Consider the following 27,755-nt stretch of genomic DNA (forward strand, 5'->3'; position numbering starts at 1 on the left):
TATATATAGTTGTAAAGTTTTAAATGAAATGTGCAAATATCATTGAATCATTCCCAAACGTTCTGCCTATAAAAACAGTTATATATCCATCAATAAGCATCAGTATGTGTGAATCTGTGTATGTAGAATGAGAGTGACAGACCGAGACAGACGAGGAAAATGCAAAAAGGCACATTGTGTGCTGAGCCTCAGCAAAGTGAATTTACAAATGTCCAACATTGGCCCCAGGACATATAATGTAACTCATAACTCAGTGAAGAAATATCACGTTTTACAGTAATATACTGAAAGTAACGCTGTATGGAGACAAAAACATATGTAGTATTATGTAAAGAGTGCCTGAATTGTTAAATTGGGATCTCAAAGTGTTACATCAAATGCCAATGCAGATTCAAAGTGTGACTTTCTCAAACGAGAAGGGGAAAAAAAGACAACTCTCATTACCAACAGCCATAAAAGATGTCTTTGCAACAACAAACAAGAGCCACTTTAAATGGTTCCTCTACAAAGCACAGCCCAAAAAAAAAAGCATTTTAAGATGGGGCTGAAAAGTCTTCATGCGTCAACGGAGCATAACTATTGTCCATTCAGACTTTGCGACTGTAAACAATAGTTACATTAGTATTTCTTCAAACAATTAGTCACTGCGTAAAGTAACAGCTCATTGCTAATTGTTTTACAGGACATCTGTTGTAGGCCCTGCTGACTGTGTCAATCATAGACAGACATTAAGCACAGATTATTTTCATTGAGACAAATGATTAATGATGAAAGATGCATGATGGTCACAAGGTACTGATGGTAGTAGCCTTGCAGGCAGAGCAGCTATTGAAAAAAAACTGAGGTGGGCTTGGAGATGCACATTTCAAATTACAACTAGCATTTAGCCTGAGCTGAGGGGGCCGTCCGGTCAGAGGAAGAGCATGGGTACGAAAGGAAGAGAGGGGCATGTGAAGGGCACAATCTGTTCGCTTTGGTTTCGGGAGACTGGCTCCGTTCAGCCCTCCTGTCCAAAGTCCTCTGTGAACTTTTTCAGCTTCTCCAGATCCTGCTCGTTGACGGTGGGCTTTGTGCTTGTGAGGGACCTCAGCATGTCCGACTGTGGGTATGAGAAGAGCAGAATGATGACATGATTAAAGTACTATAAGATTCTTGCAAATCTACACAAGTTAGTTAAAAAACTTTTTCTTTTTTTTTAAATAAACAAACAACATTCATTGTTTTATATTATATTATATGTAAACTTCCTTGGCTCAAGCCGATTCAGTCGCACCCTATGACGATTTTCTGTCATTAAAAAATTAACCAGTTCATCTTCAGGCAGTGCCAACAAAAAGTTATGGAATTCAAGTTGATTTGTCAAATCGTTTTCGATAAACGCGTGAACAAATTTTACGTAGCAGTTGCAAAAATACACGCAAGGCTATATATCCGCAACGCTTTATTGTTATCAAACCAAACTTGGTACATGTCACCACAAGCATGACCTGAGGCAACATGCAGCGTTTCGGCGTAGCGCCACCTACTGGTCCAGAGATACGAAAAATGGCTATGCTTATAACTTCTGAACTGTTTGTCCAAAAATCATAAAAGTGGTCTCCTTATGTGGTGTTCACACCGGACGCGATTCGCGCGAATAATTCGCGTGTACATTTTGAGTTTACTCGCGCGAACCGCGCGTGAAATTTGCGCGAATCGCGCGTGGCATTCACTGCACAACAGACGCGAATTCGCGTCATGGGCGGGGCTTCCGCCAGCAGCTCTTCTCGTTGAGAAATGGCTGACATGGGCTGTGTTTACATGTCTTTGTTTTTGTTAAAATCTACTGTTAATGTGTGACAAAACGTAGTTTTAAGACTTTTTCAGTCGATAATGTAGTTGTTTAAAGCTCAAATCTGTGGTTTATTTATATAAAGAGTGCCTATTTGAACATTTTATCTGGCGTTTTCGGAGTTGTGAGCTCCAGTGGACAGCGGCGCTCAGAGCTCTTCAAAGCCGGCGAGGGCAACCTTTCCTCGGCCAGTCCTTCTGCCGTCTGCCGCTGGCTCTGATGTCTCTGTGGTGTGTCTCGAGCTATATAATTCGTCTTGTAACGGCCAATCTTTGGTCTCATGGATCTATAATTTGTTCCCTGGCAAATCGTTTAGGCTGAGGGCAAAATAAGTTTCATTACTTTATATTTTTAGGCTATAACTGTACGTTGCAGTTGTAACGTTAGCCGACTAGCACTGACTTTGAATGTTTGACTGCATTGTTTGCTTTATTTCATGTATAGCTTGTTATACATTACTTATACTTTTGTATTATTGATCATACATAAACTTGCATTTAACAAAAAGAGACTGGGTTGTGTTTCATGTCATTTAATGTTATCACAGTGATAATCATATTTTCTGAACCAGATATTAATATACAGATTTTCTCCTCATTGTTGTCACTACTAGAGCAAGCTCCTGATTGGTTAACGCTAGGGGTGTGCATTGGGACTGCCCTCACAATTCGATTCGATTACGATTCACCAGGTAACGATTCAATTCAATTCGATTCTACGATGCATTGCGATGCATCAAAATTCTACTGCACACAACAAGGCAAATTTTTAATCAGTCATGAGGCAATACAAGCAGTCAGATATTAAACAACAGATTGTATTGGCTGCTATGTGTGTATTATCACTCTCCTGTATCTTTGACATAAATGTCATTAAATAAAATAAAATTGAATGGTACAGGGTATTGGGATATGGCATTTTCAAACCTGAAAAAGAAAACATAAATCACTGCTTTCAGTGCTTTGAATGAGAAATGTTTCTCTTCTGAAATTAAATAGAGCAATAATAACAGCCAACTTTTTCCAGCAGTGAACATAAGTGTTTTAATTAATCAGTAATCTCCCTCCGCCTCAGCCATCTTGATTGTTGTTGTTGTTGTTATGACCCCGGAAGTAATTGAAACTTCACAACTTTATTGTCCAACTTAAGGCCAGAAAATAAACAATGACATAATCGATTATGGCACTTAGCCGCATCGATGCTGAATCGTGCATGCCCCGCATTGCGATGCATTGCCGAATCGATTATTGTTGACACCACTAGTTAACGCGGCGCGAAATATCCGCCAAAGTTCAGATTTTTCAACTTGAGCGATTCGCGGGAATCACACGTTCAAAACGCTCAATTCGCGTCCTTCGCGCCGCCTCAAACGCGCGAATCGCGCCGCAGAATGCCATTTCGCGTCTCTGCATTGACTTAACATGTAAATCACTCGCGCGAATCTCGTCCGGTGTGAACGCACCATTAGATTCGGGACATCATGCCAAGTCAACTGATATCCAATTTTATCATATTGGCCATTTTGGCTGTTGGCCATTTTGAATTATGTGATAAAATGCTGTATTTTCTGAACGCATGAACGGATTGTTACGAAACTCGGTATGGGTCATCACCACGATGCCCTGAAAATTAGCACGAAACAGCGCCACCTAGTGGAGAATTCTTTTTCCCAAATGCTTATAACTTTGGGTGTGGTTGACTTATTTTCATGGGAGTAACTTTTTTTGTCTCCTGAATCCTTGTCGAGTCCAACGATACCAGACTTGCCAGGTTTCTTCGAAACCAGCGTCAGAAGTTCGGAAACATAGGTCGAAATCTCAAAATATTGATAGTAAGGGGTAGTAAAATCCAATCAAAGAATTTTTTTTACGCGTTTTTTCATATAAATGTCTATAACTCCAAAACGAAATGAGATATTTTAACCAAAATTGACACATGTATCGGCTGACTCTGAGGACACATAAAAAATGGTAGGATTGTGCCTCTTGGTGGCGCTATAATAGAACAAAACATGAAATTCCCATAGACTACAATGCATTTTTCGGCCTTTTTGCCTAAAATCATCTTAAAATGTGTTTAATTGCTCATTGCTGCAGTTGATCGGACACTCCCAGCCATTTTGGCATGTATCGTCTTCTTTGCGCTTGGCCCCGGTAATGGCTGCTTGCAGCTATATTTATTACTATTTCTTTTAAAACACTAGAATTTATATATAGATACAATTATTCTGTTTGGTTCAACTATTAAAATATGCTGCAAAATAGCCAATATACACAGATATACACTACCAGTCAAAAGTTTGGGCTCAGTAAGAATTTCTCATGTTTTTGAAAGAAGTCTGCATTTATTTGATCAAAAATACAGTGACCACAGTCATATTTAATAATGATAATATAATAATTTTAAGTAACTTAAAACTTTTTAAAAATATATATACATTTCTGTGATGCAAAGCTGAATTTTCAGCATCATTACTCCAGTGTCACATGAACCTTCAGAAATCATTCTGATATGATGACTAGAAATGTTTCTTAAATATTATCAATGTTGAAAACATTGCTGATTAACATTTTTGTGGAAACCGTGATTTTGATTAATAGAGAGTTCAAAGCACAAAATTGATTTGAAATAAAAATATATTGTAACATTATAAATGCCATTTTAAAGATGGTCAATTTGATACATTTAATGCATGCTTTTTTGTACAGAATGCAAAACAAATAGCTTGACACTGGAACTTTGCAGCAAAGTATAGCTTTTTTATGAACAACAATAAAATCACAATTAGTGTGTACTGATGGTGTAAAAAAAATAAAATGAGAACTAAAACCATGCTCACCATGGAAACAATTGGCTCCAAAAGTTTCTCTCCAGGAACTTCCATCCATGTCATTTCTATAGCTTGTGGATCACCTGGGGAGCAAGGGGTCAGGAGGTCATTCACTATGACATTTGGATCATCTCTTGATGGCCCTCGTACCTAATGAAAGAAAAATAATGGTTTCAGTTATAAAGAAGAGTAATTATTTTTCCATTAATTATGGCACATTTTTCACAAGTTTCCATTTACTACGTTTCCATTTCTTAAAGTGTTAAAAGTAATGGATGTCTGGCAGGACTCACTTTTTTAAAGTGAGTGGCAGACTGAACCTTCCTAACAGGCTGCATGAGAGCATCTCTGACGATGACGCTGATGTCCGCACCAGAATAACCATCCGTCTTCTTGCCCAGAGTCATGAAGTCTGATTCTGTGAGACAGTTAGGTGTGCTGCCCAGATTTAGCTTGAACATGAACCCGCGAGCGTGCTCTTCTGGCAGAGGGATGTAAATACGCTTCTCAAATCTAAACACAACAACACAGAAGATGAACAATGAAAATTATACACTAGCAGTTAAAAGTGGTAGATGGACATGCACACTCATTCATAACTGTTACTATTTTATTTTACATATTAAAACAATGGTCAAACAAATCAAATCTATAAAATAGCACAAATGGAGGTTCAGAAATCATATCTTATCCGTGAGATTCTTCAAAAGTCGCCTTCTAGGTCAAGGTTATTTAAACACTACCATTCAAAAGTTTGAGGTCAGTAAGATTTTTTAAAAGATCTCTTGCATGCTCATCAAGGCCACATCTATTTGATAAAAATACAGTAAAAACAGTAATATTGTTAAATATCATTACAATTTAAAATAAACTTATGTGCAGTTACACATCAGGCGACCAGAGATTGAGACCCCCCAAAAATGCCAAAAATAAATTAAAAGATTTCTATTTGGAATTTTTTTTAATGCATTTTATTGCTGTGATGGTAAAAGCTGAATTTTCTGCATCATTACTCCAGTCTTCAGTGTCACATGATCCTTCAGAAATCATTCCAATATGCTGATTTGCTACTCAAAAAACATTTCTTATTATCAATGTTGAAAACAGTTGTGCTGCTTCATATTTTTTGTTGAAACTGATTCATTTTCAGGATTCTTTCATGAAATAAAAGCATTAATTTAAAAGTGCCCCTATTAGGGTTTTTCGAATATTCCCTTTTCATGCAGTGTGTAATATATCTGTCTGTGAATTTAAACGTTCTGCAAAGTTGTGAAGCTGAAAGTGCACAATAAATAAAGTTATCGTCTCCCAAAAGAAAGAATCGAATCTGAACCGCCTAGACGAGTCGTCAGAAATTTTAATCCCAATCAGTCCCAATCATGTCACTAGCTAACATGTTTGCATAATGCTCACAAACAACTTGACCCGTTATTCACTGCAAGATTCGCAAAACGCTTGCTCTTGAAAGATGGGTCAGAACCCAGTTTATTTGGACCAGCATGCTCCTCAGAATCACAGCCGGTAAGTATGATTAATTAATGTATATATTTTCAACTGGGTGTTTAAAATACATGTGTTTTGTGTTTTATATTGTGCAAGTTTCCAGCTAACTCACGTTAATAATGTATAATGTACTGAAATGCCACTATTACCTAAAACTGTGTCTATTAATGCAGATTTTCTGTCATTCTTACTAGTTTGAGTAAAGATAAAGGATGGAGAAAGATTTGTTTTACAAACTTTAATGTTACATCACTCATTGAAGTTAGTGCTCGGCTAATGTATGCATTATTATGATACGGTTTCTGCATGTGCACCTCAATAAATTAGAAATATACACATGGGTTTGTTGATGTACATACTCTTGTTAATGCTCATGGCGAGGAATTACAGCTGCAACATCTCAATGTACCTCAAAATGAGTAGCGTATTACTGAGAAGCGTCCTGCTCAAGTCATCCTTGCGATGGAGGTTCAGGTTGAATAACTAATTCTTGCAATGTTTCATCATCGGACTCACACTCAAGATTGATATAGTGAAATCGAAGCCATCGTTACTGTCTTTACATTGTGTACAATCACGGAGCTTTAGAAAAGCATCCAGAGCTGAAGTTCAGTTATGGCAATGGCCGTTTAGCTTCCAACACACACTGTAAGCAGGGTAGACCAATCACAACAGACTGGGCCATCAGGCCAATCAGAGCAGAGTAGCTCACGGAAAGGAGGGATTTAGAGAGACCGATTCATCCAACGAGATGCTTGAGAATCATTCAAAATGTGGTGATGTGCAATGTTGTATATTATGAGGAAATTAAAATAAGGAGCCTGTAAAATAGCATAATGGGGCAAATTTAAAATATAATTATTATTAGAGCTGGGTAGTAAATCAATTGTATTAACTCGAATGTGTAGTTATGTCGACTTGTTTGAATGAAAATCGGTTTTCTCTTTAAAGGGGGGGGAAACACTCAGTTTCAGTCAGTCTCATGTCAATCTTGAGTACCTATAGAGTAGCATTGCATCCTGCATATCTCCGAAAAGTCTTTATTTTTATTATAATTATAAAAGGAAGATGCGCTGTTCCGAGTCTTTCCGAAAAAAGCCGTGCGGCTGGGGGCGTATCGTGTGGGCGGAGCTAAAGAATGTCGAGCGCGCGCCGCTGTTACTGTGTTGAGTGCGTCTGAAAGCTGCGTCATCCCTAAAAGCGGGAAAAAACTTTATTCAACATAAAAAATGGCTTTTAATCAGATACAGCCATACATCTATGATCCGGAATCAGACCCAGAGGCTGAAGTTGAACAGGAGCAGCAGCAAAAACGACAAGAGCAGGACATCTCTATGTGGTATAAGTTACACTAACTATATAATATGCTTAGCGGCTTGTGTTATTTACACATTTATACTTTAATTATATCGTGCGTGTGTGTGTGTGTTTACGCGTGGTTTGTGTAGACATGATTTGTAGTAAGGGGACTGGTTTTGCGCGTCAGGCTAGTGTTTACATAGAAAGACATGGAATAGTAGCGCATTTGAATGAAGAAGCGCGCTTATTTAGTTCAACATATTTCCCCATTCTTTGTGTATTGTTGTTTGGAGTGCTTTTACAATACACAAACATACACATATAGTGGCCAGCTAAACAAATGTACACACTATACATCGCATGCTCCATTGATCAATACGTGGTCATGTTTGGGCTACTTGATGGGCATAGGCAAAAACAGACATTTGAAGCAGTCTTACTCACTGCCTGCGGTTCCAACGTTGGGACCTTTATCGTTGGGACCGCTCCATCCTTCAGTATTAGGCGATCTGAAAATCCGGAAAAGCAAATTCCATCCACTTTTGCCTTAACGCGGGGTTATTTGGCTACGAGCCAGCGCTTTGATGGGCGTAGCCTATTGCTTTCACGCGCTCTCTCTCTCTCTCGCGCGCGCGCTCTTCCGGTAGAATTGTCCGTACGGCCCATACAAGGAAATTCCGCCCTGTTGACGTCAAGCGGACCCATGATCGAAAAAAACTTTCCGAAACTTATGACTAACAGGAAGTACTAATTTTGGCAAAGAAATACTCCCATCAAACGTCCACCTTAGCTTTTGAAACTGTGTCCATGTTTAGCATGGGAATCCAAGTCTTTAACAGTGCAAAAAGATCAGTATGCATGAAACAGCATTTCACCCCCCCTTTAACATCCGCCGACGCTCCCCTCCGGCTCCAGTTGTTCCGAATGGGCTCAGCCCTGCCCCACGCAAGTGCCATAGAGATACACAAACAACAAGGACAGTGTCATCTTACAACATACGGTGTTATTCGTAATTGGTTCGGTTTAGTCACAGCAGTGCCGCTGCTCCCACCACGCGCATCACTCGCTGCGCATAAGGCACCAAGTGCTCAGGGGGGCACCACAAGAAAATGCTCTCTCTCCAAAGCTCATACACGGGCCGATCTTGTGACACCAATACACAGCACTGGGAGATCCAGTGAGAAAGAGTTTGAATTCACCACAGAATTAATAACATCGCTACTACGAGATCTAGTGGAAGCGTTCAGCGCAGAATTCTCTGTTATAAACCACAGATATATCAGATCAAACAGAGCTGACGTGGAAATCAGGAGAAACATTGAGACAACATGAGCAAAGTTCAGGGGCTTCAGTCCACAAATCATAAACATTCACCATAGATTTAATGTAGTAATACCACGGTATTGTAAAAAGCGCTATATAAATAAAAGGTGATTGGACTTGACGTGCCCACTGTTGGCGCTTTCGGGCGGTGGGTCAGCATGGGCCCCACTCTGACTGGTCTGAGGCTATGCAATCCCATACCAGCATTAACTTCTTGAGCAATTTGAGCTACAGTAGCTTCGTCTGTTTGATTGGACCACGCGGGCCAGCCTTCACTCCCCACGTGCATCAATGAGCCTTGGCCGCCCATGACCCTGTTGCCGGTTCACCACTGTTCCTTCCTTGGACCACTTTTGATAGACTTTTGATACTGACCACAGCAGACCCGGAACACCCCACAAGAGCAGCAGTTTTGGAGATACTCTGACCCAGTCGTCTAGGCATCACAATTTGGCCCTGGTCAAACTGGCTCAAATCCTTACACTTGCCCATTTTTACTGCTTCTAACTTCTAACTTCTAACTTTGAGGACAAAACGTTCACTTGCTGCCTAATATATCCCACTCACTAACCGGTGCCATGATGAAGAGATAATGAGTGTTATTCACTTCATAATGTTATGCCTGATCGGTGTAAATGTCTTTGACACTTTAAATGCATCCTTGCTGAATATTAATTTTATTAAGTAAAGATATCTTTTTTTTTTTTTTACTTACTGACCCCAACCTTTTGAACGGTAGTGTACATGCATACAGAATTGCAAACACCCAGGATTTCAAAAGGAACCAAGTAAAAAAAAAAAAAACAAGACCTATACATCTTTCATAATAACATTCCACATGACTCATACCAATTCATTGTATCTGGGCTACAAGCATTGAAAAACCTGTTCTGGCTGATGTTACTCAGGTGATGTCATTAAAACATGATGCCTCACACTGGCACGGAGTTTAATGAGATAATCTTTAACTGATAGACTCATTCTCACTCCTCTCTGACTGTTCTCTTTCAGTTTTCCATGGTAATTAGGTCACTCATGGAAACAAATTATTACCGTCTTCTGATGGCAGAATCCAACGTCCATGGGATATTTGTGGCTCCAAGTACCAGGATCCCTTCATTGTCAGTTCCAACACCTATAAAATACATTAATATGCGTTAGAAGTCTTAAACCTTCTTTAAATTACTTATTTAAAAATGTATTACATTTATCTTAAATACGAAAAATACAAAAGGGCATACATCACAACAATATATAGACTATTATAAATGAAAAGCAACTTATGAATTAAAAAAAAAAAGTAACATTACAGATTTTTGCATTACTGGAATGAGAATTTGGGGGTAGAAGTGTGAATAAAATGTCAAGAAAATCTCACTATGCAAAAATTATATAAATATAATTTATTAATATTTCTTTTATAACATGTATAATATATCTAAATCATATGCATTTTATGAAGTACAATTCTATCTGATAAACACATCCTAGAGACAAAATGAAAGTGATTTTGATCATATGATTTTACATCACTGTTGATTCAGAATGTGTTTCACATCATCACTACTGATTCAGAATGTTTCAGACAAACACAGTGAAGCATTTACATTTATTAATTTCGTTTCATTTTGTATCGTTGTGGCGTGTTTTATAAGGATTGGTAATAAACTCTTCAGAAGAAGGATTTGACATCCCTGTAACAGACTAATAACATAACATATACATCATAACATATTCTCACCTTGCATCTGAACCAGAAATTCTGTTTTGATTCTGCGAGCTGCTTCACTTTCATTCTCGCTCCTGGAGCCGCAGAGTGAATCAATCTCATCTATGAAGATAATAGAGGGCTTGTGCTCTCGGGCCAAAGTGAACAAGTTCTTTACCAGCCTGAGGGGATAAAAGAACACTTAATTACACACAATTAATCAGGTGACAAGCAACTTCACCAATCAGAACTGTATAATTTCCTAAAAAGTAGTGCACCTGAATGTGTGGCCATGAGATCTAATTATAAAACCATTAAGAATTAAATGTTTTAAGCATTTTGGCTTTCATTTATAGGTCAGTTGAGTCAAGGTTTGATGATACCAAATTCTGTTAAAAGACCCACATAAAAGCTCTACAAAATATGTCCACTCTAAAAACACCACAACTGCCGATGGACTTTCCATTCAGTGTTGCACATCACATGGCACTTAATTTTACTTAATTATAATTATTAATAGCTACTTTAAAATGATGATAATGAATTTGAATCATTTCTCTCCACCCCTACACAACAGTATTGTTTTACTATTATGGCTGATCACTTTACAAACAGCTATACCATTAATCAGAGTTAATTAATACAAAACATATATTTTTTTTAAATATTTCATACACACAGAGAAAAGTGGTGTCACAACTGTACCTTTAGGGGTACAACAGCTTGTCACTGGGGCAGTACCCCTAAAAAGACATATTTGGTACTCCTAAAAGGTGCATATTAGTACATTATAGTACAACCTTAACCTTACTACTATTAACCTTTTTGTGGTAAAAAAAAATAAGTTACAAATATTTCCTTTTAAGGGTACTGCCCCAGTGACAAGCTTTTGTACCCCTAAAGGTACAATTTTGATACCTTTTTTCATCCTGTGCATATTCACTTTCTAGCAAACACCTAGATTCATAGATAAAAGGTAAACATCATTATTTATAACAAGACTCACTTTTCACTCTCTCCCAGCCATTTGGATACCAGGTCTGAAGAGGAGATGGAAAAGAAGGTGGAATTGTTGGCTTCTGTTGCTACTGCTTTGGCCAGGAAAGATTTGCCTGTTCCTGGAGGCCCGAACAGAAGGATGCCCCTCCATGGAGTTCTTTTACCTGAGACAGAAACAATTTGTATCAATATCGGTCAACGTCACCCCTGAAGTTCCTTTTACATGGTATTGGTAGAGTTGCAGTTTTGGACACACAGACAGCTATCAATTATCCCTTTACACAAGGCCCTGTCTACACCTGGTGTAGAGATCGGATCACAAGTGGACGACGCTAAATACAGGTGTAAACAGGGTCTAAAACTTTTTGAGTTTGTCCACTTTCGACCACTTCCAGAGTAGAGATGCACAGATGGGCTATTATTTCAGCCGCAACCGCATCACAAAACTCATCATCCGTCCGCACCAACGTTTTTTGACCAATTTTCAAAGCCGCATCCGCCCGCCATCCGCTGATTGGTTCAAGGTCTATATGGGCTATGCAAGGCGCTGCTGACAATTCGTTCAACCACCACCCGCCCAAATTTAATTAAAATATTATTTTCGTCACATCATCCGCCCATCTGTAACCGCCAACCACGCATCTCTATTCCAGAGGTAGTCAAAAACGCAAAAACTGGATTGATTTCATAGTGTAAACACTCATGTGGTCGAACAGACTCAAAAGACCGTCTTCTCTCCACCTACTGACCTAATGCGTTAACATTATAGGAAGCACGTTAGCCAACGCTAATTACAACGCTAATGTAATTTTATAAATAACAATATAGATATTTAATTTTATCTGTTTTTTTTTTTAAATAAGCCAAAATGTAAATTACAAACAATATGACAAAAACAGTGCTTTATTGTCAGCTACAGTAGCTCTAATTAACAGTAGCTTTCAATAAAGAAATGAAATAATCAAATGTAAAAACAAAAATGCATAGTCTTCATAGTCACTCAGTAGATTAACTATACACTGATTCTCAATAAATATATTAGTTATTCAGTTAAGCATGGGCTGATTTTCTATTTTCTTTTGTTGTTTGATTAACATTAATCACACAGAATATTAGGTCCGGCCCTTTAAGACCTGGCCTGCACGGACCAGATTCAGTGTAACACATCTGAATTCTCACTCAACTCTGTATACGTTCACTAAAGACAAATCCGACTATGTTTACCTGAATACTCGCCAGGACATGCATTTTTACATATTTTTGACCATTCAAACCCAATAATCCGCAAAACTGACGTCGCGATCTGTCTGAGTGAAAGGTGTGTCAGGCTGCACCGCACTTTTCTGTTGCTTAAGCTAAGGATTATTAGGAACACCATACTAATACTGTGTTTAACCCCCTTTCGCCTTCAGAACTGCCTTAATTCTACGTGGCATTGATTCAACAAGGTGCTGAAAGCATTCTTTAGAAATGTTGGCCCATATTGATAGGATAGCATCTTGCAGTTGATGGAGATTTGTGGGATGCACATACAGGGCACGAAGCTCCCGTTCCACCACATCCCAAAGATGCTTTATTGGGTTGCGAGCTTCCCTCTCCGCCCTGCACGAGCAGATAGTGAGCGTTTGTTCAGCTCAGCTTCTCACGTGTTGGATCGGATGAGAACAAAACAGACTAACTTGTGACAAAGCCGAAATACTTATTTCAACATTTACTAATGCATTATTAAAATCTTGTTAACATTAGTTAATGCACTGTGAACTAACATGAACAAACCATGAACAGCTGTATTTATATTAACTAGCGTTAACAAAGATGAACAAATACAGTAACAAATGTACTGCTCATGGTTAGTTCATTTTAGTTAATACATTAACTAATGTTAACTAATGACCATTATTCTAAAGTGTTACCTTTTATTTTACCTTAAAATTACATTGACTTAATTTGATTTAAAAAGCACCTGCTGTAGCATCTTAGTTTTTTTTCGTTGCACTAAACATTATTTGATTTAAAGGTCCTGTTCTTCGTGATCCCATTTTTCAAACTTTAGTTAGTGTGTAATGTTGCTGTTAGAGCATTTATAATACCTGTAAAATTATAAAGCTCAAAGTTCAATGCCAAGCGAGATATTTTATTTAACAGAAGTTCCCTTTCAAAGCCTACAGCGAACGGCTGGTTAGGACTACATCCTGGTATTTCCTGCTTTAATTACGTCAGTAGAGCAGTATGTCGACTAACCTCCGCCCACAAGAACACGCGAAAAAGGGGGCGTGGTCTTGTTGCTCCCGCGTGGAGAATAGGAAGTGTTGCGTTCGGTTGCGTTCGTATAGTTTGTTTGTTGCCATGTCGTCGAGACGCTGTTATTTTCATCCCGGAGTCAAGTCACCTTTGTTTGGCTTTCCCAGGGACGCTGTACTTAGAGATCATTGAGCGCATGCATCTCCGTTATGGTGAGAGGCGTGACCTTTCCGGTAACGTGCGCTCTGCGTGCCCTAAGCTGCTGTCGAATCACAACACGGGAACCGCTGGCACAATCAGAACTCGTTACGTGTTTCTGAAGGAGGGACTTCATAGAACAGGGAAATCTTTCAAGCCGTTTTGAGGACAGTGAAAACAGCAGTATACAGATAAGTAAACTTTAACATTTTGGAACAATTATATACTTTGGTTTTATTTAATTTCACTGGTAAAGACTTTTTTTCTTTATACTGAATTTAAAAACAAATGCTGATTTAAGTAACATCTTTGTTTGGATTGCAGAATATGCAGTTGTTGCCTTTAATTTCACCTTTCAGCCTTTTAATTTCCAATTAAATTTCCTGTTAATTTCAGATTGCGGACTTGTTTTCATTAGCCAAAAGCCAATTTAGCCTGTTAAATACCAAATAAACATCTTGTTCATGTATAATTTTATTCTTTTATTATGTAAAAAAAAAAAAAAAAAAAAAAAAAAAAAAAAAAAAAATCGGAATCGGAATCGGACAGTTTTCTTGAAAAAAAAAAAAAAATCGGTATCGGAATCAGCCATGTAAAATCATGATCGGTGCATCACTAGCATTATCCTGCTGGAAGTAGCCATCAGAGGATGGGTACATGGTGGTCATAAAGGGATGGACATGGTCAGAAACAATGCTCAGGTAGGCCGTGGCATTTAAACAATGCCCAATTGGCACTAAGGGGCCTAAAGTGTGCCAAGAAAACATCCCCCACACCATTTCACCTTCACCACCACCACCAGCCTGCACAGTGGTAACAAGCCATGATGTATCCATGTTCTCATTCTGTTTACGCCAAATTCTGACTCTACCATCTGAATGTCTCAACAGAAATCGAGACTCATCAGACCAGGCAACATTTTTCCAGTCTTCAACTGTCCAATTTTGGTGAGCTCGTGCAAATTGTAGCCTCTTTTTCCTATTTGTAGTGGAGATGAGTGGTACCCGGTGGGGTCTTCTGCTGTTGTAGCCCATCCGCCTCAAGGTTATGCGTGTTGTGGCTTCACAAATGCTTTGCTGCATACCTCGGTTGTAACGAGTGGTTATTTCAGTCAAAGTTGCTCTTCTATCAGCTTGAATCAGTCGGCCCATTCTCCTCTGACCTCTAGCATCAACAAGGCATTTTCGCCCACAGGACTGCCGCATACTGGATGTTTTTCCCTTTTCACACCATTCTTTGTAAACCCCAGAAATGGTTGTGCGTGAAAATTGCTTCCATTGTTTAGTGAACGGTGGAAGCAGAGCTCACACACGTCATCACTCCTGCTGTCACACATAGACACAAATTAAGAAATACTGCTCTTATTAGAGTGCTGTCATTTTTTAAGTACCGGTACTAATACAATTTAATATCGTACCCAACTTACCCAGTCGATTAAAAATATTGACGTCCACTAATTATCAGCATCGACACAGTCGATTGTATCGACCAATCGCGCCTAATTTCTAACTCACTCACAGCATTCTGCATGGTCTTGCGGCTGTCAGAGCAGAAACGAAAGCTACTGCTCTCCATAGGTTTTTCCGTTTTCTCCGGTCGCATTAATATGTAAATTGTGTGAGCTTATTTTGTCCATTAGATCGAAAGATCTGAAAAATCCCATTCATTTACCTGGCCATAGACCCTCCCCTCGAGGAAATCAGGACAGAAGTAGTTGAAAGTGGACAAAAGAGACAGATTTAAAAAAACAGGTGTAAACGGGAATGTGTCCTAACAACCAAAAACGCATCTTGATACCAAGTGTAACCAGGGCCATATAGGTATTGATAACCACTGCAAACTTAAAACTTTAAGAGTGTTACATGACAGCATTATCCCATTAGTTGATAGTGTTAATCCCGGCAGGAAAATGCCACTTGCCTGTGAAGAGATGTGGGAATTTGATTGGCAGAATGACGGCTTCTTTCAAAGCCTCTTTGGCCCCCTCTAACCCGGCGACATCATTCCATTTAATGTTCGGCTTCTCCATGACAATAGCTCCTGTGACAGAAGAATCAGTCAATAAGAATAAACAGAGATTTGTTGGGATTTAAACTAAGAAACATCAAATGCATTAACAAAAAATTTACTGTTTTTGCTTAAAGGCCTGTTCACACCAGGACGATTTTCACGCAAGTTTATCGCCGACGTTTAACGCCTCGTGTCTAAACAAAGTGAATGTGCCAATGTGAGTGTGCACACCGACGCGTAAAACGCCAGGCATAAAAGCGTCATTTTTTAAAAACCGCCTCGGGTTCGTTTTTTTTTTGACGTGGCGCGTAAAAAACTGGCCGACCAATGAGATCAGCGCTTTTGTTCACGTGCCTGGAGCTGCTGAAGTGACATTAAAACACGACTTGGTGGCGCTCAAGCACAAAACGGTCTTGCCGAGCACGCATTGATCCGATGAAGAAGTAGTAAGTTGACAAAGAAGAAAATGAGCTGATAATGCTGCCTGCCAGTTAGCAAAAATTGTGTGAATGGTTTTGGCCATAGACATAATATATCTGTGGTTTTGGCAAGCACGTAAATATTGTCTCTCTTCTTCTTCTGTGTGACAAGCGAGTGTCAGAAGCGTAAAGTGCCACAGCAACGCCTTGTGTACTGGGAGCGCATCTACTGAATGTGCACGTTCACTCGGCGCATCACCAGTGAAAATCGCTTGGGTGTGAACTAGGGCTGGCCAAAAAATCGAATTAATCGATTTATCGATTTTGTAGTTTAAAAAGATTTTTTTTTTTGCAAACTCGAGTTTTTTACCACAATAGTTTTTTCGGACGTTTCCACGTTTCGTCCATGTGCGTTAACATAGCGATATGAGCCAGCCGCCCAGCCCCCGCCCCGCGTAACAGTCAAAACAACAAAACAGTCAAAACAACATGGCATCGTGTAGCAGAGAACTAGTTCCAAAGAAAGGCACAGGTAATTCCGTAATTTGGAACTGGTTTGGTTTTGATGCAGCAGACAAAACACAGACGAAGACTTGCTGCAAAATATGTTTCAAGGCTGTTGCTACTGGAAGCAGCAGTACAACAAATCTGTTCCAGCACCTGAGGAATAAACATCGCGAAGAATGGGAGAAGTGCAGCCGGCTCCGTAGCGAAAACGGCTCCTCTAGCACACCTGCTAAAAAGCAAACTACACTTCCTGAGAGCTTTACAAACTGTGTGCCTTATGATAAGAACGGAGCGCGATGGAAAGCGATTACAGAGGCGATCACGTTTTATATTGCCACAGACATGCTGCCAATTTATTCTGTCGAAAAGCGAGGCTTTAATCAGATGCTGAAAGTATTAGATGCGAGATATGTTGTCCCCAGTCGCAAGTATTTCGCCACTGTAGCGCTGCCTCACCTGTACAATACAACTCGGGAAAAGCTTACTGGCTAAAAAATATCTTTCTATTCCAGCCACTAGTGCCCCCTCAGAGAGGGTATTTAGTGTGGGTGGGGGAATAGTTACCTGCAACCAGGCCTGCCTTAAGCCAGAGGTTGTGGACAGGCTCATCTTTCTAGCAAAAAATGTTTAGAATGAGCATGCACAATGTTTCAGAGATCTAACAAGCACGTGTTTTGTTGTTAGATAAAAGTTTACATTTTTTCACTCTTTGAGCAGGCTATATGTCTGCCACAGGCATGTTTCATTTTTTATATTCGCACTGAGAAGAGTTTTTTTTTATTATTGTAATGTTATATGTTACAAAATTTGTAATTATCTGATTTCTTGAACAGAAAATTTAAGCTACTGTGAAGTTGTTGCACTTTTGCTTAAACCTGGGTTAAAGCTTGAAATTGTTGATTGACAGACAATCATAGCAATAAAGTTGCACTTTTGACACTATATCTGATGTCTGCAGTCATTTTTTAAGTGCATTGGAAAAAAAATCGAAAATCGAATCGAAACTCGAATTTTTTTTCGAATTTTTTCGAAAGATTTTTTTTTTAGGCAAAATCGCCCAGCCCTAGTGTGAACACTCAAGACGCGCCGAAAAACGTCACGAAAAACGCTGGCGATAAGCACGCGCGATATTCGTCCCGGTGTGTACAGGCCTTAAGACTAAAAGTAATAAAAAGTACTAAAAAGCGAAAAACTAAATTTGTAATTTTGTTGCATTTAGAAGAAAGTGTCTGAATGGAGAATAACTAACCTGAGAGTTGATTCTGAAATTTCTTTTTCTCTGGGTCATCTCCTTCTCCATCACTCTCATTCCTAGAGTTAAAAACACAATGTGAAATGTGCAGAGAAAGGCAGGAGCAGCAAGATCTCTCTTTTCTTATCACGCTTAGACAAAAACACCAACAAAAAAAAAAAACTGTCAAAATGCCTGTTTTTGAGGAGTATCCTCGTAAACAGTCTTAAATTAATATAAAGAGTTGAGAACATTGGATATGCGTCAGAGCCGTGCCATGTGCGTCAGCTCTTAAAGTGACAGCAGTCTAATAAACCTGCCACAGTCTGTCATTAATGTTAATCAAAGAAGAAAAGAAAATCACTCGTTGCTCGTGACTAACTTTCGTAGCTTTAATAAGGATTTATCTATATTTAATTCATACAGTGAAGACTATGCAAAGTTATTTAACATTTGATTACTTTATTCAATTTCTGTAGTATTTCTTACCTGAACCTACCTTAAAATCTTTTTAAAACTATTAAAAGATCTGTTTATTTCATTACTGTTTATTACCTTTGTTCCATTGTATTTATTTGTGCTATTGCTGGTGCTTTGTTTATTTATTCTTATTGTATTACTGGTTGTTTACTTGTCTTGAAAAAATGTTTGAATTTTGTATTAGTTAGGCAAATAGTTTATGTTGTGGTATAAAAATTGGAATCGATGTATATGTAAAATGTTGGTGTCATTAAAAACGTATTTATTAAAACACAAGACAACGTCCATTTAAAAGAGACATCAATAGCGGTTCTGCTATCAGTTATACTGGCCTTCATTCATAGTAATAAGTTAAAAGACGGCCTTAAACAAATATAATATTTATATATAAATGAAATGATGTATTAGAATATAAAAATATAGGTTACACTTTATTTTACGGTGACGTATTTACATTGTACTCAAATAACTCAAATAAATACAGAGTAATATTAATTAAGTGCATGTACTTACAATAAACTAGAGTTACGGTTAGGGTTTGGTTTAGGGTTAGTTGTAATTATGCATAATTTACTGTTATTACTATAGTACGTACATGTAGTAACGTGTAACTACTTTACCTTAAAAAGTGTTACCAAAAAATATGACACATTTTAATGTTAGGTCAGATTAATCAGAAAAATGTGCGACAAAACAGTCTCCATTGCTAAGCCTTTGCATAGACGTGAGAACACACACTAGCAGTTATGCAAAACTACTATTTTAAATAAATACCGGTTATCTGAATGGCCAATCGATTAGTCAGCCTTTAGGAAGCCCTTTATAATTGGGGTCTATCAGAGCCAGATTAGGTGCATTTTTAAGTAGAGAATTGTCATTTTGATATTTGGCTGATTCACGAAAATCAAGCACACATTTCGAATGTATGCATGTATGTTTTTGTATTTATTCAGTCTACTACTAATCCACAACACCCACCCTTTGTCACTGGACTGGGACTCCTTCACTGGTTTCGCTGGGGCTTTCTCTTTCTTCTTCAAGTACTCTTTCAGCTTCTCAGCCCGGTCTAAATATTCAGCACATTTAGCCCGGATGCTTTGTTTGGCCTTATCACCCTGTGCCTCATCTTTGTAAAAAAAAAACAAAAAAAAAACAAAAACAGAGTTAAAGATATAGAAAGCCTTCACTGTTGTGATGTATTCTGCTTACCATACTGATAAATTAGCATGTGTAACTATAATATAAAGAAATATATATGAACATTTAGCAAACTATTACAGTCTGGGTAAACACAAATAATATGACAGGAATAATATAGTTTTTTGTTGCTAAAATCATTCTTCTTGATGGATGATGTAAACAGATTTCTGCTGCATACTTACATTTGACAACATGCAGGAAATATTGAACAGCATGCTGATATAAACGCAGTGCCTCTTCATAGTTTTCGGCCTTATCCTCCTGAGATGCCTTGCTGGCCAGATCTATAGCTTTCTGTGTGGTAAAAATCATAGTATTGTTTCAGAATAGGGTTGAGGGAAAAATTAAATGTAGCTGTTAAAGGGTTAGTTCATCCAAAAATGAAAATTCTGTCACTAATTACTCACTCTCATGTCGTTCCAAACCCGTAAGATCTTCGTTCAACTTCAGAACACAAATTAAGATATTTTTGATGAAATCGGCGAGCTCTCCATAGACAGCTATCTTTCAAGGCCCAGAAAGGTATTAAAGAGATTGTTAAAATAGTCCATGTGACTACAGTGGTTCACTCTTACACTGTTGATGCAGTGTAAACGGTGCAGCGCTTCCAGAACGCTGGCTTACCATTGGCCGACGCTGTTCACGTGAGCACCACGACGTATACACACAAGTCGTTCTGCCGTAGAACTAGGAAGCGCTGCACTGTTTACACTGCGTCAACACAACAGTGTAAAGGAGTGGTCACACTGCACTTTTCGTTCCACTGACTTAAATTCAAACGCATGGGAATGCGTCAGACCGGAAACGCAAGCTCATGCGAAAGTTTTTTGCAGCGTTCCAAAGTTCAAGCTTGGTGAACTCGGAGCTGTGAATTCGCATCACGTGAGGACGTGTGACCAGTAGAATATAGATATATCACGGTGGCGTGACCTCTTGGCTGAGTTAAAAGAACAATATTGTCGTTATTTCTATTTTTTTTAGCACAAAAAGTATTCTTGACGCTTCATAAAATTAAGGTTGAACCACTGTAGTTACATGGACTATTTTAACGTTCTCTTTACTACCTTTCTGGGCCTTGAAAGTGGTTGTGTTGCTGTCTATGTAGGGGTCAGAAAGCTCTCGGATTTCATCAAAAATATCTTAATTTGTGTTCTGAAGATGAACAAATGTCTTACGGGTTTGGAATGACATGAGTAATTTTCATTTTTGGGTGAACTAACCCTTTAAATGCCGTTTTATTGTGTTAACATGGACTGTATGGGGAATTTTAATCATGGTTATATGAAAGCAGATAAATTAGACACTTTAGCAAACGAAAAAAGGTGGATATGGCATCTTTCCTCCAAGAAAAACTAAGTTACAATGCTTAAAAGCTCACCAGAACAATGAACCTAAGATTAATAGATGTAATATGACTATAAGTGTATTCATAGACTTGAGCTAAACTTCACGCTAGACAATGATCAAAACCAACAAATGTATCGTTAGCTCATCCGATCTCAACCTGCTAACATTAGTCTTATTAACATTCAAAATACAATTTATAATCGCACGTACAATCGATTATGACGGATTACAATCTTATCAGGTTTGTTAGTATATATATTTGACCAGTTAAAAGAAAACAAGGGTGCTAGTAAGAGATAGGCGATAATTTCTCCATATTTACTACAAAAGCATTGCTTTCAAATGTATGAATTTACAAATGCGCCACAACTTGGTATTTATCTTAATTAAATCCATAAGTTAACAGTATTGCTGTCAGTTGAAAAACTATGAGCTAATTTGTTTGCTAACTTACCTGTAAGTTGTTGTTGGCAGCCATAGGGGCTGAAAAAATCAAGAACGTACGACGTGTTTCGGAAATATAAAGACAGTGCTATAATATCAAACTATCACAAACACGGTTTAACAAACAACCAACGCGGATTATAAATTTATGATTTTTCAGTACTTATTTTTGAGATCGTTGAATAACAGAGGAAAAAACAACTTCCGCATCAAAATGTCGAATGTCACTTCCGCCTCCACACTCACGTGTTACAAAAAAAATGTCATGCGTCATACGGTAAGACACGCCTCTTTGGCGCGCCCGAAAAAGCCTCCGGTTTCAGGAACAAAAATATAAAGTTATTCCTACGTAATAGAAGTTGTTGTCGTCATACAACGATTATTTGTTATTTATTATACATATCGTCTTAACGATTATTGTAGGTAAAAACAAAAGAATTTGCCACCATACATCAGAAAGTATAACTGCCTGACTGGAAGTATCAGATTTTGTACAGCTCATCTGCCACAATTTTTGATTGTACTCTTTTGAATGCATCCAAGTTACAACTATCAAGTTACAAATGTTAAGATTTTGAGTCAAAAGTCCAAATGCTGGTTTTCTTTAGTAGTGGTTTTGTTTTGTGACATTTCTTAATATCAAAAAATAAGTGAACACTGATAAAAAAATGTTCACAATGTCAGATTTTCAGACATCAGGGCAGGCGATATTATGCATTTTTTCCTCAACTGATCTGACACATTTGGTCTCTAATCTATAACAGACTAATGTCCAGTTCCCATGTGACAACTTACCCCGTATAGTGGTCAATGTCAGTAAACTATATTCCCCAGCCCACCCTGAGAGTTATTCCCTGGAATAAAACATGTGATAACTAACTCAAGTAGCATCACTATTATTACATTGGTTTACGTATTAATCTGCACATTCACAGCTACATTGATAGGCCAATGTGTTACTATAGTGATATAGCTACAGTACCAAAAGAATGACGTAATCAGCAAGATAACTGAGCTATAAACAAGTGTTGCTATTGTCAAACTGAAAGGCCACCTACATGCATGAGCCATAACATTGCTTAAACATTATCAGGTATTATATTGAAATAGGACAGACCAGTAATAAGATAAATATCTTACACTTGTTTCTTTTAGAACCATGTTGTGACATATAAAAAAAATAAAAGTTATAGAACAAACAATACAGTATAACCAAACATACAATGGATATATACAAAATCAAAATAGACCTTTATCATTTCTTAATAAATAAGTTCCTGGACTTATTGCACATGATTCATCAATGCACAAAATTTAAAAGAAAAAGAAAAGCTCGTCTCCATCACTATTACTAAGCCCTAATAATTTTTTTTTTCATTTTCATTCTGTCCCCTAAAACCACCAGTGCAATGGGACATAAACAACATTTAATTTTCACTTTACAATAACTGTAGTGAGGTAATATTGGTAGCTGAGAAATATTAAATAGAGTCAGAAAAATTTGAGAACTGACCATTAAGGTTTTTGTGTACAGTTTAGCTGCGTATCTGTTCAAAGTTGAAGCATTGTTGTGTCTGGCACAAAATCTCACGAGGAAGAAAAATAAGCATGATGGTCCACCTCTAAACTTAACCCTGAGTGGGGCGTAAGCAGATCCTGTGAAAATGCACAATTGAGATTATATGTATTCATATGAATTAAGGTGCTGTCACATTGACCGTCGCAAAATCCAGTCCTTTAAATAGGAATCAATGCAATTGCAATCTACAATTTAGAGTGAGTGAAAGATTTACCCACACAGACACAGTTTACCTTTTCCACTAATTCACCAAATACAGTGGCCCCGCCAGGTCCCTAAAAACCCACCAATATCCCACAACCAGGAGTTTCAATAGGCCTATCTGTTATAATCTATGATACTGCTGTCACATCTGGTGACAGATGGGTAGTTAGAATAGCAAAGACTAAACTTTTTACTTGCAAAAGAGCCAACACCCTGAAAATAAATTTAAACAACAATACCATACGGTGACAAAGCATCTAATGCGTCACTGTCTAATGGCGGAACAACCATATCACTTGCCTCCCAAAAACAACATTTTTACCTTAGACATTAAATTAAATGACCAGACCTTCAGATCAAGAATTTAAGGTTTTACTGATTAGCATGTCGTCATCACATTCAACAATATCTGTGTGTTCTGCCAAAATGAAATATTTTACAAATGCACTACCACAAGTGCAAATACTCATAGTGCTTTAAAAGACATAGGCCCCTATAAATTATACTTACAAGGAAAACCACAGGATACAATGGCATACCTGGTCAAAAATTGTTTTGTTGTTGTTGTTGGCAGAAGCACCTCTCTCTGCTGAATCTAAGACTAAGCAACAGACCACAGTCGGGATACAAAATAAGACTCCTACATGCTCATTGCTACTGGAGCCCCCATGGCTATGTACTGAGTCCACTGCTGTTTATCTTTCTGACACACAACCACCAAACAAAAAATCACATAATTGAATTTGCTGACCATAGAGACAGAGCGACACGCATCATAATCTGAAAACCACGCCCACCGGGGGGGAAAACAATCAAACAGTCTCCATTGACTTTGTATGCATTGAAGTGGCCTCCTTGTCATTTTTGACTTATAACAAAAAACAGAACAATGTATAAAAGCTGATATGTGACAAGGTGTACAGCAAACAAGCTAAACAACCCAGAACAAAAAAAAACACATGTGTTGACCCAAAAAACGAGCGTTTAAGGACAAAAAAGTGGATACAGGCAATTGAGACAGAGCGCGACATGCTATATTACACTGAGAACTACGCCCACTTGAGGTGAACGTAATCAGCGACAGGAAATATAATATATAAAACTGACATTTGGATATTTGACTTAACAGTGACTAAATGTTTACTGCACACATAGGCATACTGAGGCATACTGGATCCCAAAATTTACCCATTCTTGCTGCTGAAGCTTCACGTCTTATTGCCTGTATCCACTTTTGTCTCCTTCAACGCTCGTTTTTTTGGGTCGAGAGCTTATAAAAACATATTTCTGTGTTTTTTAGCTTGTTTGCTGTACACCTTGTCACATATCAGCTTTTAGACATTGTTCTGTTTTTTGTTATAAGTCCGAAATGACAAGGAGTCAGCCTCACGCAATGCAAAGTCAATGGAGAGCGTTGGATTTTTTTATTTCATTTCCAGGAACAGTAAATGACATTAAATGAGGAAAGGAAATGTTGCTAGTTGGATTCAAACTCACACCGCCCACATATAAGCGCAGCGTAATATGTTGGCGCTCTTGCACTACCATTAGGCCATGTCTCTAAAGTTCCATTTGATTTTAAACTACTTTAGTGTGTGTCCAGTGGTTTTGCAGACCACAGATTGTTTTTCCTTTAGCATTATTTTTTACTTAGCTAAATTTTCCCTCTGCATGATTCTCTGTCCATGATACAGAATGATGCTGCCGCCTGACACCATGCTTGAAAAGACCGTTAGTGTTCTCAGATTGGTTTAAACTGTTGGTCAAAATGTGTTTTTTACTATTTGACCAGAGTAATATTAGTGACCAGTATTTGTTATTAAACTGCTGTCGACAGGCAGTTTATCAAGACTCTACATAACAAGTAAACAGCACACCTTTGTAAATGATGTCTTTCACATGATCTATCCGAATTTCTAAGTTTTCAACTACAACAAAAAAAGTGGGACTGCTTGGACATATCCATGAATACACAGAGACAGTGATAATTTGATAGTAACCTCTTTCTTATCAAGATATTCTTGGAGCTGTTCTGCTCTGTCGAGATACTGCGTACACTTATCTCTGATCTTCTGATTGCCCTCCTTACCCTGTGGTTCACCTGAATACATGGAAACAAAGGGTTAAATTGGCAAGAAAATGACAAGACACCATTGTAAATTGTATATAGGTTAGTTCTCTATTTATGCACTCACGTTTTACTATATGCAGAAAATATTTCACTGCATGCTGATAAGATTTAACAGCCTCCTCATAATTTCCATCCTGGTCCTCCTGTGAAGCTTTGTTGGCTAAAGCTATAGCTTTCTGTGAAATTAAATAAGTGCAATTTGCTGATATTATTATTAACTCATTATAGTTACACCTGACTCGTACATTTAAGCCATTGATTTGAGATACATAATCACAAGGTGAGTGAGATATGTACATCTTAAGACACTTTGCAGAGATTTTAGAGTGTGTACATACTTAAATAAGGCATCATTACACAGCATGTAGCTTAATCTTTAAATATGAATAAATAATGCTATATAAAAATGACGTTACTGTTAGTATGGTTTTGCTGTGAGTCAATTAAATGTATGTATCGTTGACACTTAAAGGGATTGTTCACCCAAAAATGACCCCATGATTTACTCAAGCTATCCTAGGTGTATATGACTTTCTTCTTTCAGACAAATACAATCGGAGTTATATTAAAAACATCTCTTCCAAGCTTTATAATGGCAGTGAATGGGGGCAGACGGCCGTACGCATCGATTTACGGAAAAAGAGTGACCCTTGACCTGATACATGATGCATTGATGAACACGGAACAGCAGAGGATAAGCAAAAAAAGACACCGGTCACGAATTGTGAGTTTAGAATTTTTTAAGATAAATGTTGGAGGATTTCGATATAAGAGAAGAGGAGCTTGAGTTTGTTGCCCAGCTCTATTTGTTTGAACCGTGAGAGGCATCAAAGCTTACGCTACTCCTACATTGTGTCAAGGGTTACTCTTTTGGCGTAAGTCGACTTGCGTAGGCCGTAAACTAGTTATTTTAGTTTATAAAGTTTTAAATATGGATATTTTCTTACAAAAAAACATTGTTTCGCTTCAGAAGGCCTTTATTAAAAATCTAAAATAATAATAAATTATTAATAATAATATTTTTTAATAAAAAATTATTCTAAACTAAATCTCAACTCCCATTCACTGCCATTATAAAGCTTGGAAGAGCCAGGAATTTTTTTTTATTTTTCTGATTGTATTCGTCTGAAAAAAGAATGTCATATACACCTTGGATGGCTTGAGGGTGAGTAAATCATGGGGAATATCCATTTTTGGGTGAACTAGCCCTTTTACTTTAGATTAAAATTATAATGAATCTGATTAGGAATTGAACAATATTGAATTCAGAATCTTGAGTGAGTCTAATAGATTCAGATGATTATTTATTTAAAAATCTCAAATGTAACATCTACAAGACATAAATATCTTAGTGACATGACCATAATGTGGCTTTTGTCATCATTATATCATATGACTATTAATAAATGTGCCAATATGTAATGATTTATGATATGAAAATAAAGAACCACACAGATAGGCTATGTTAAATACACCAGTATGGCAACTACCTGCTCTTCATTAATGTTTTATTTTGTGGGATCGATGACGTCTTGTAAACTATTTTCAGAGAATCGTCACAACGGCAAAACATTCACGTTCCTGAACTGACAATATTATAGATTTATCAGTATGTCCGGGGTTAGTATGGCCGCGACTCAAAAACTAGAGAGCTGCCTCTCTCTGCCAGCATTTGTAGGTATTGTCATGTGAGCTTTCGAAACCACTACTTGCTTTCTAAGCAGGCAGGTCACTAGGGTTTGAAACATAACCACTGTCATTACGACTACGTAACTTCAATCACTCCAACTTCAACTTTTTACTCTTAAATAATGACCATGGTTGCGAATGTGAAAGTGGTTTCTAACTAAGCAACTTTTACAAAGAAAATGGTTACGGGTCTGAAACTAAACATTACAAACGATAACACTTGGTGAATTCATATTGCCTTCACATTTATTATGAATTATGGATGGATATATTTACCTGTAAATTTGTAGGCTCCATGTCACGTTGATTTGTTGTTGTGTCTGAAATTGGTCACTGCTAAGTTTCGGTCCTGTTAGCGTTGACTGTCTGTGTATCGAGTTTGTTCACACCCACTCGACTCATAGACCAGGCATGATAATGATTGAGGGAGAACACGACAAACAGCGACCTCTACCTTCACACACTGAGAAAGATATCATAATAGCTAAAAAACTGATTTGTTTGCTTTGCTTTTTTGCACTCAAATAATAATACTGTAGGCTATACTACAAAATATAAGATATTATTTGTGGGTGATTCTAT

General features: G+C 37.8%; 1 protein-coding gene across 2 annotated transcripts; it reads right to left on the reverse strand.

Moving 5' to 3' along the window:
• Positions 1 to 443: 443 nt before the first annotated feature.
• vps4b (vacuolar protein sorting 4 homolog B) lies at positions 444 to 27,563 on the reverse strand. 2 transcript variants are annotated; one of them, XM_079820021.1, is made up of 13 exons: positions 27,450 to 27,563; positions 25,549 to 25,660; positions 25,354 to 25,454; positions 19,962 to 20,073; positions 19,558 to 19,705; positions 18,118 to 18,179; positions 15,853 to 15,972; positions 11,501 to 11,657; positions 10,528 to 10,676; positions 9,840 to 9,921; positions 4,955 to 5,174; positions 4,671 to 4,811; positions 444 to 1,099 (listed from the first exon to the last, which is right to left on the reverse strand). In XM_079820021.1, the coding sequence occupies exons 1-13, from the start codon at positions 27,468 to 27,470 to the stop codon at positions 998 to 1,000; spliced, it is 1,527 nt and encodes a 508-aa protein (XP_079676147.1). In that variant the 5' UTR covers positions 27,471 to 27,563; the 3' UTR covers positions 444 to 997. The 2 variants fall into 2 exon arrangements, with proteins under 2 accessions (XP_079676147.1, XP_079676148.1); XM_079820022.1 differs by lacking the exons at positions 25,354 to 25,454; positions 25,549 to 25,660; positions 27,450 to 27,563 and adding an exon at positions 21,581 to 21,831.
• Between the last annotated feature and the right edge of the window lie 192 nt (positions 27,564 to 27,755).

The sequence above is a fragment of the Gobio gobio genome (assembly GCF_949357685.1).
Source record: "Gobio gobio genome assembly, chromosome: 6".
Lineage (NCBI taxonomy): Eukaryota > Metazoa > Chordata > Actinopteri > Cypriniformes > Gobionidae > Gobio > Gobio gobio.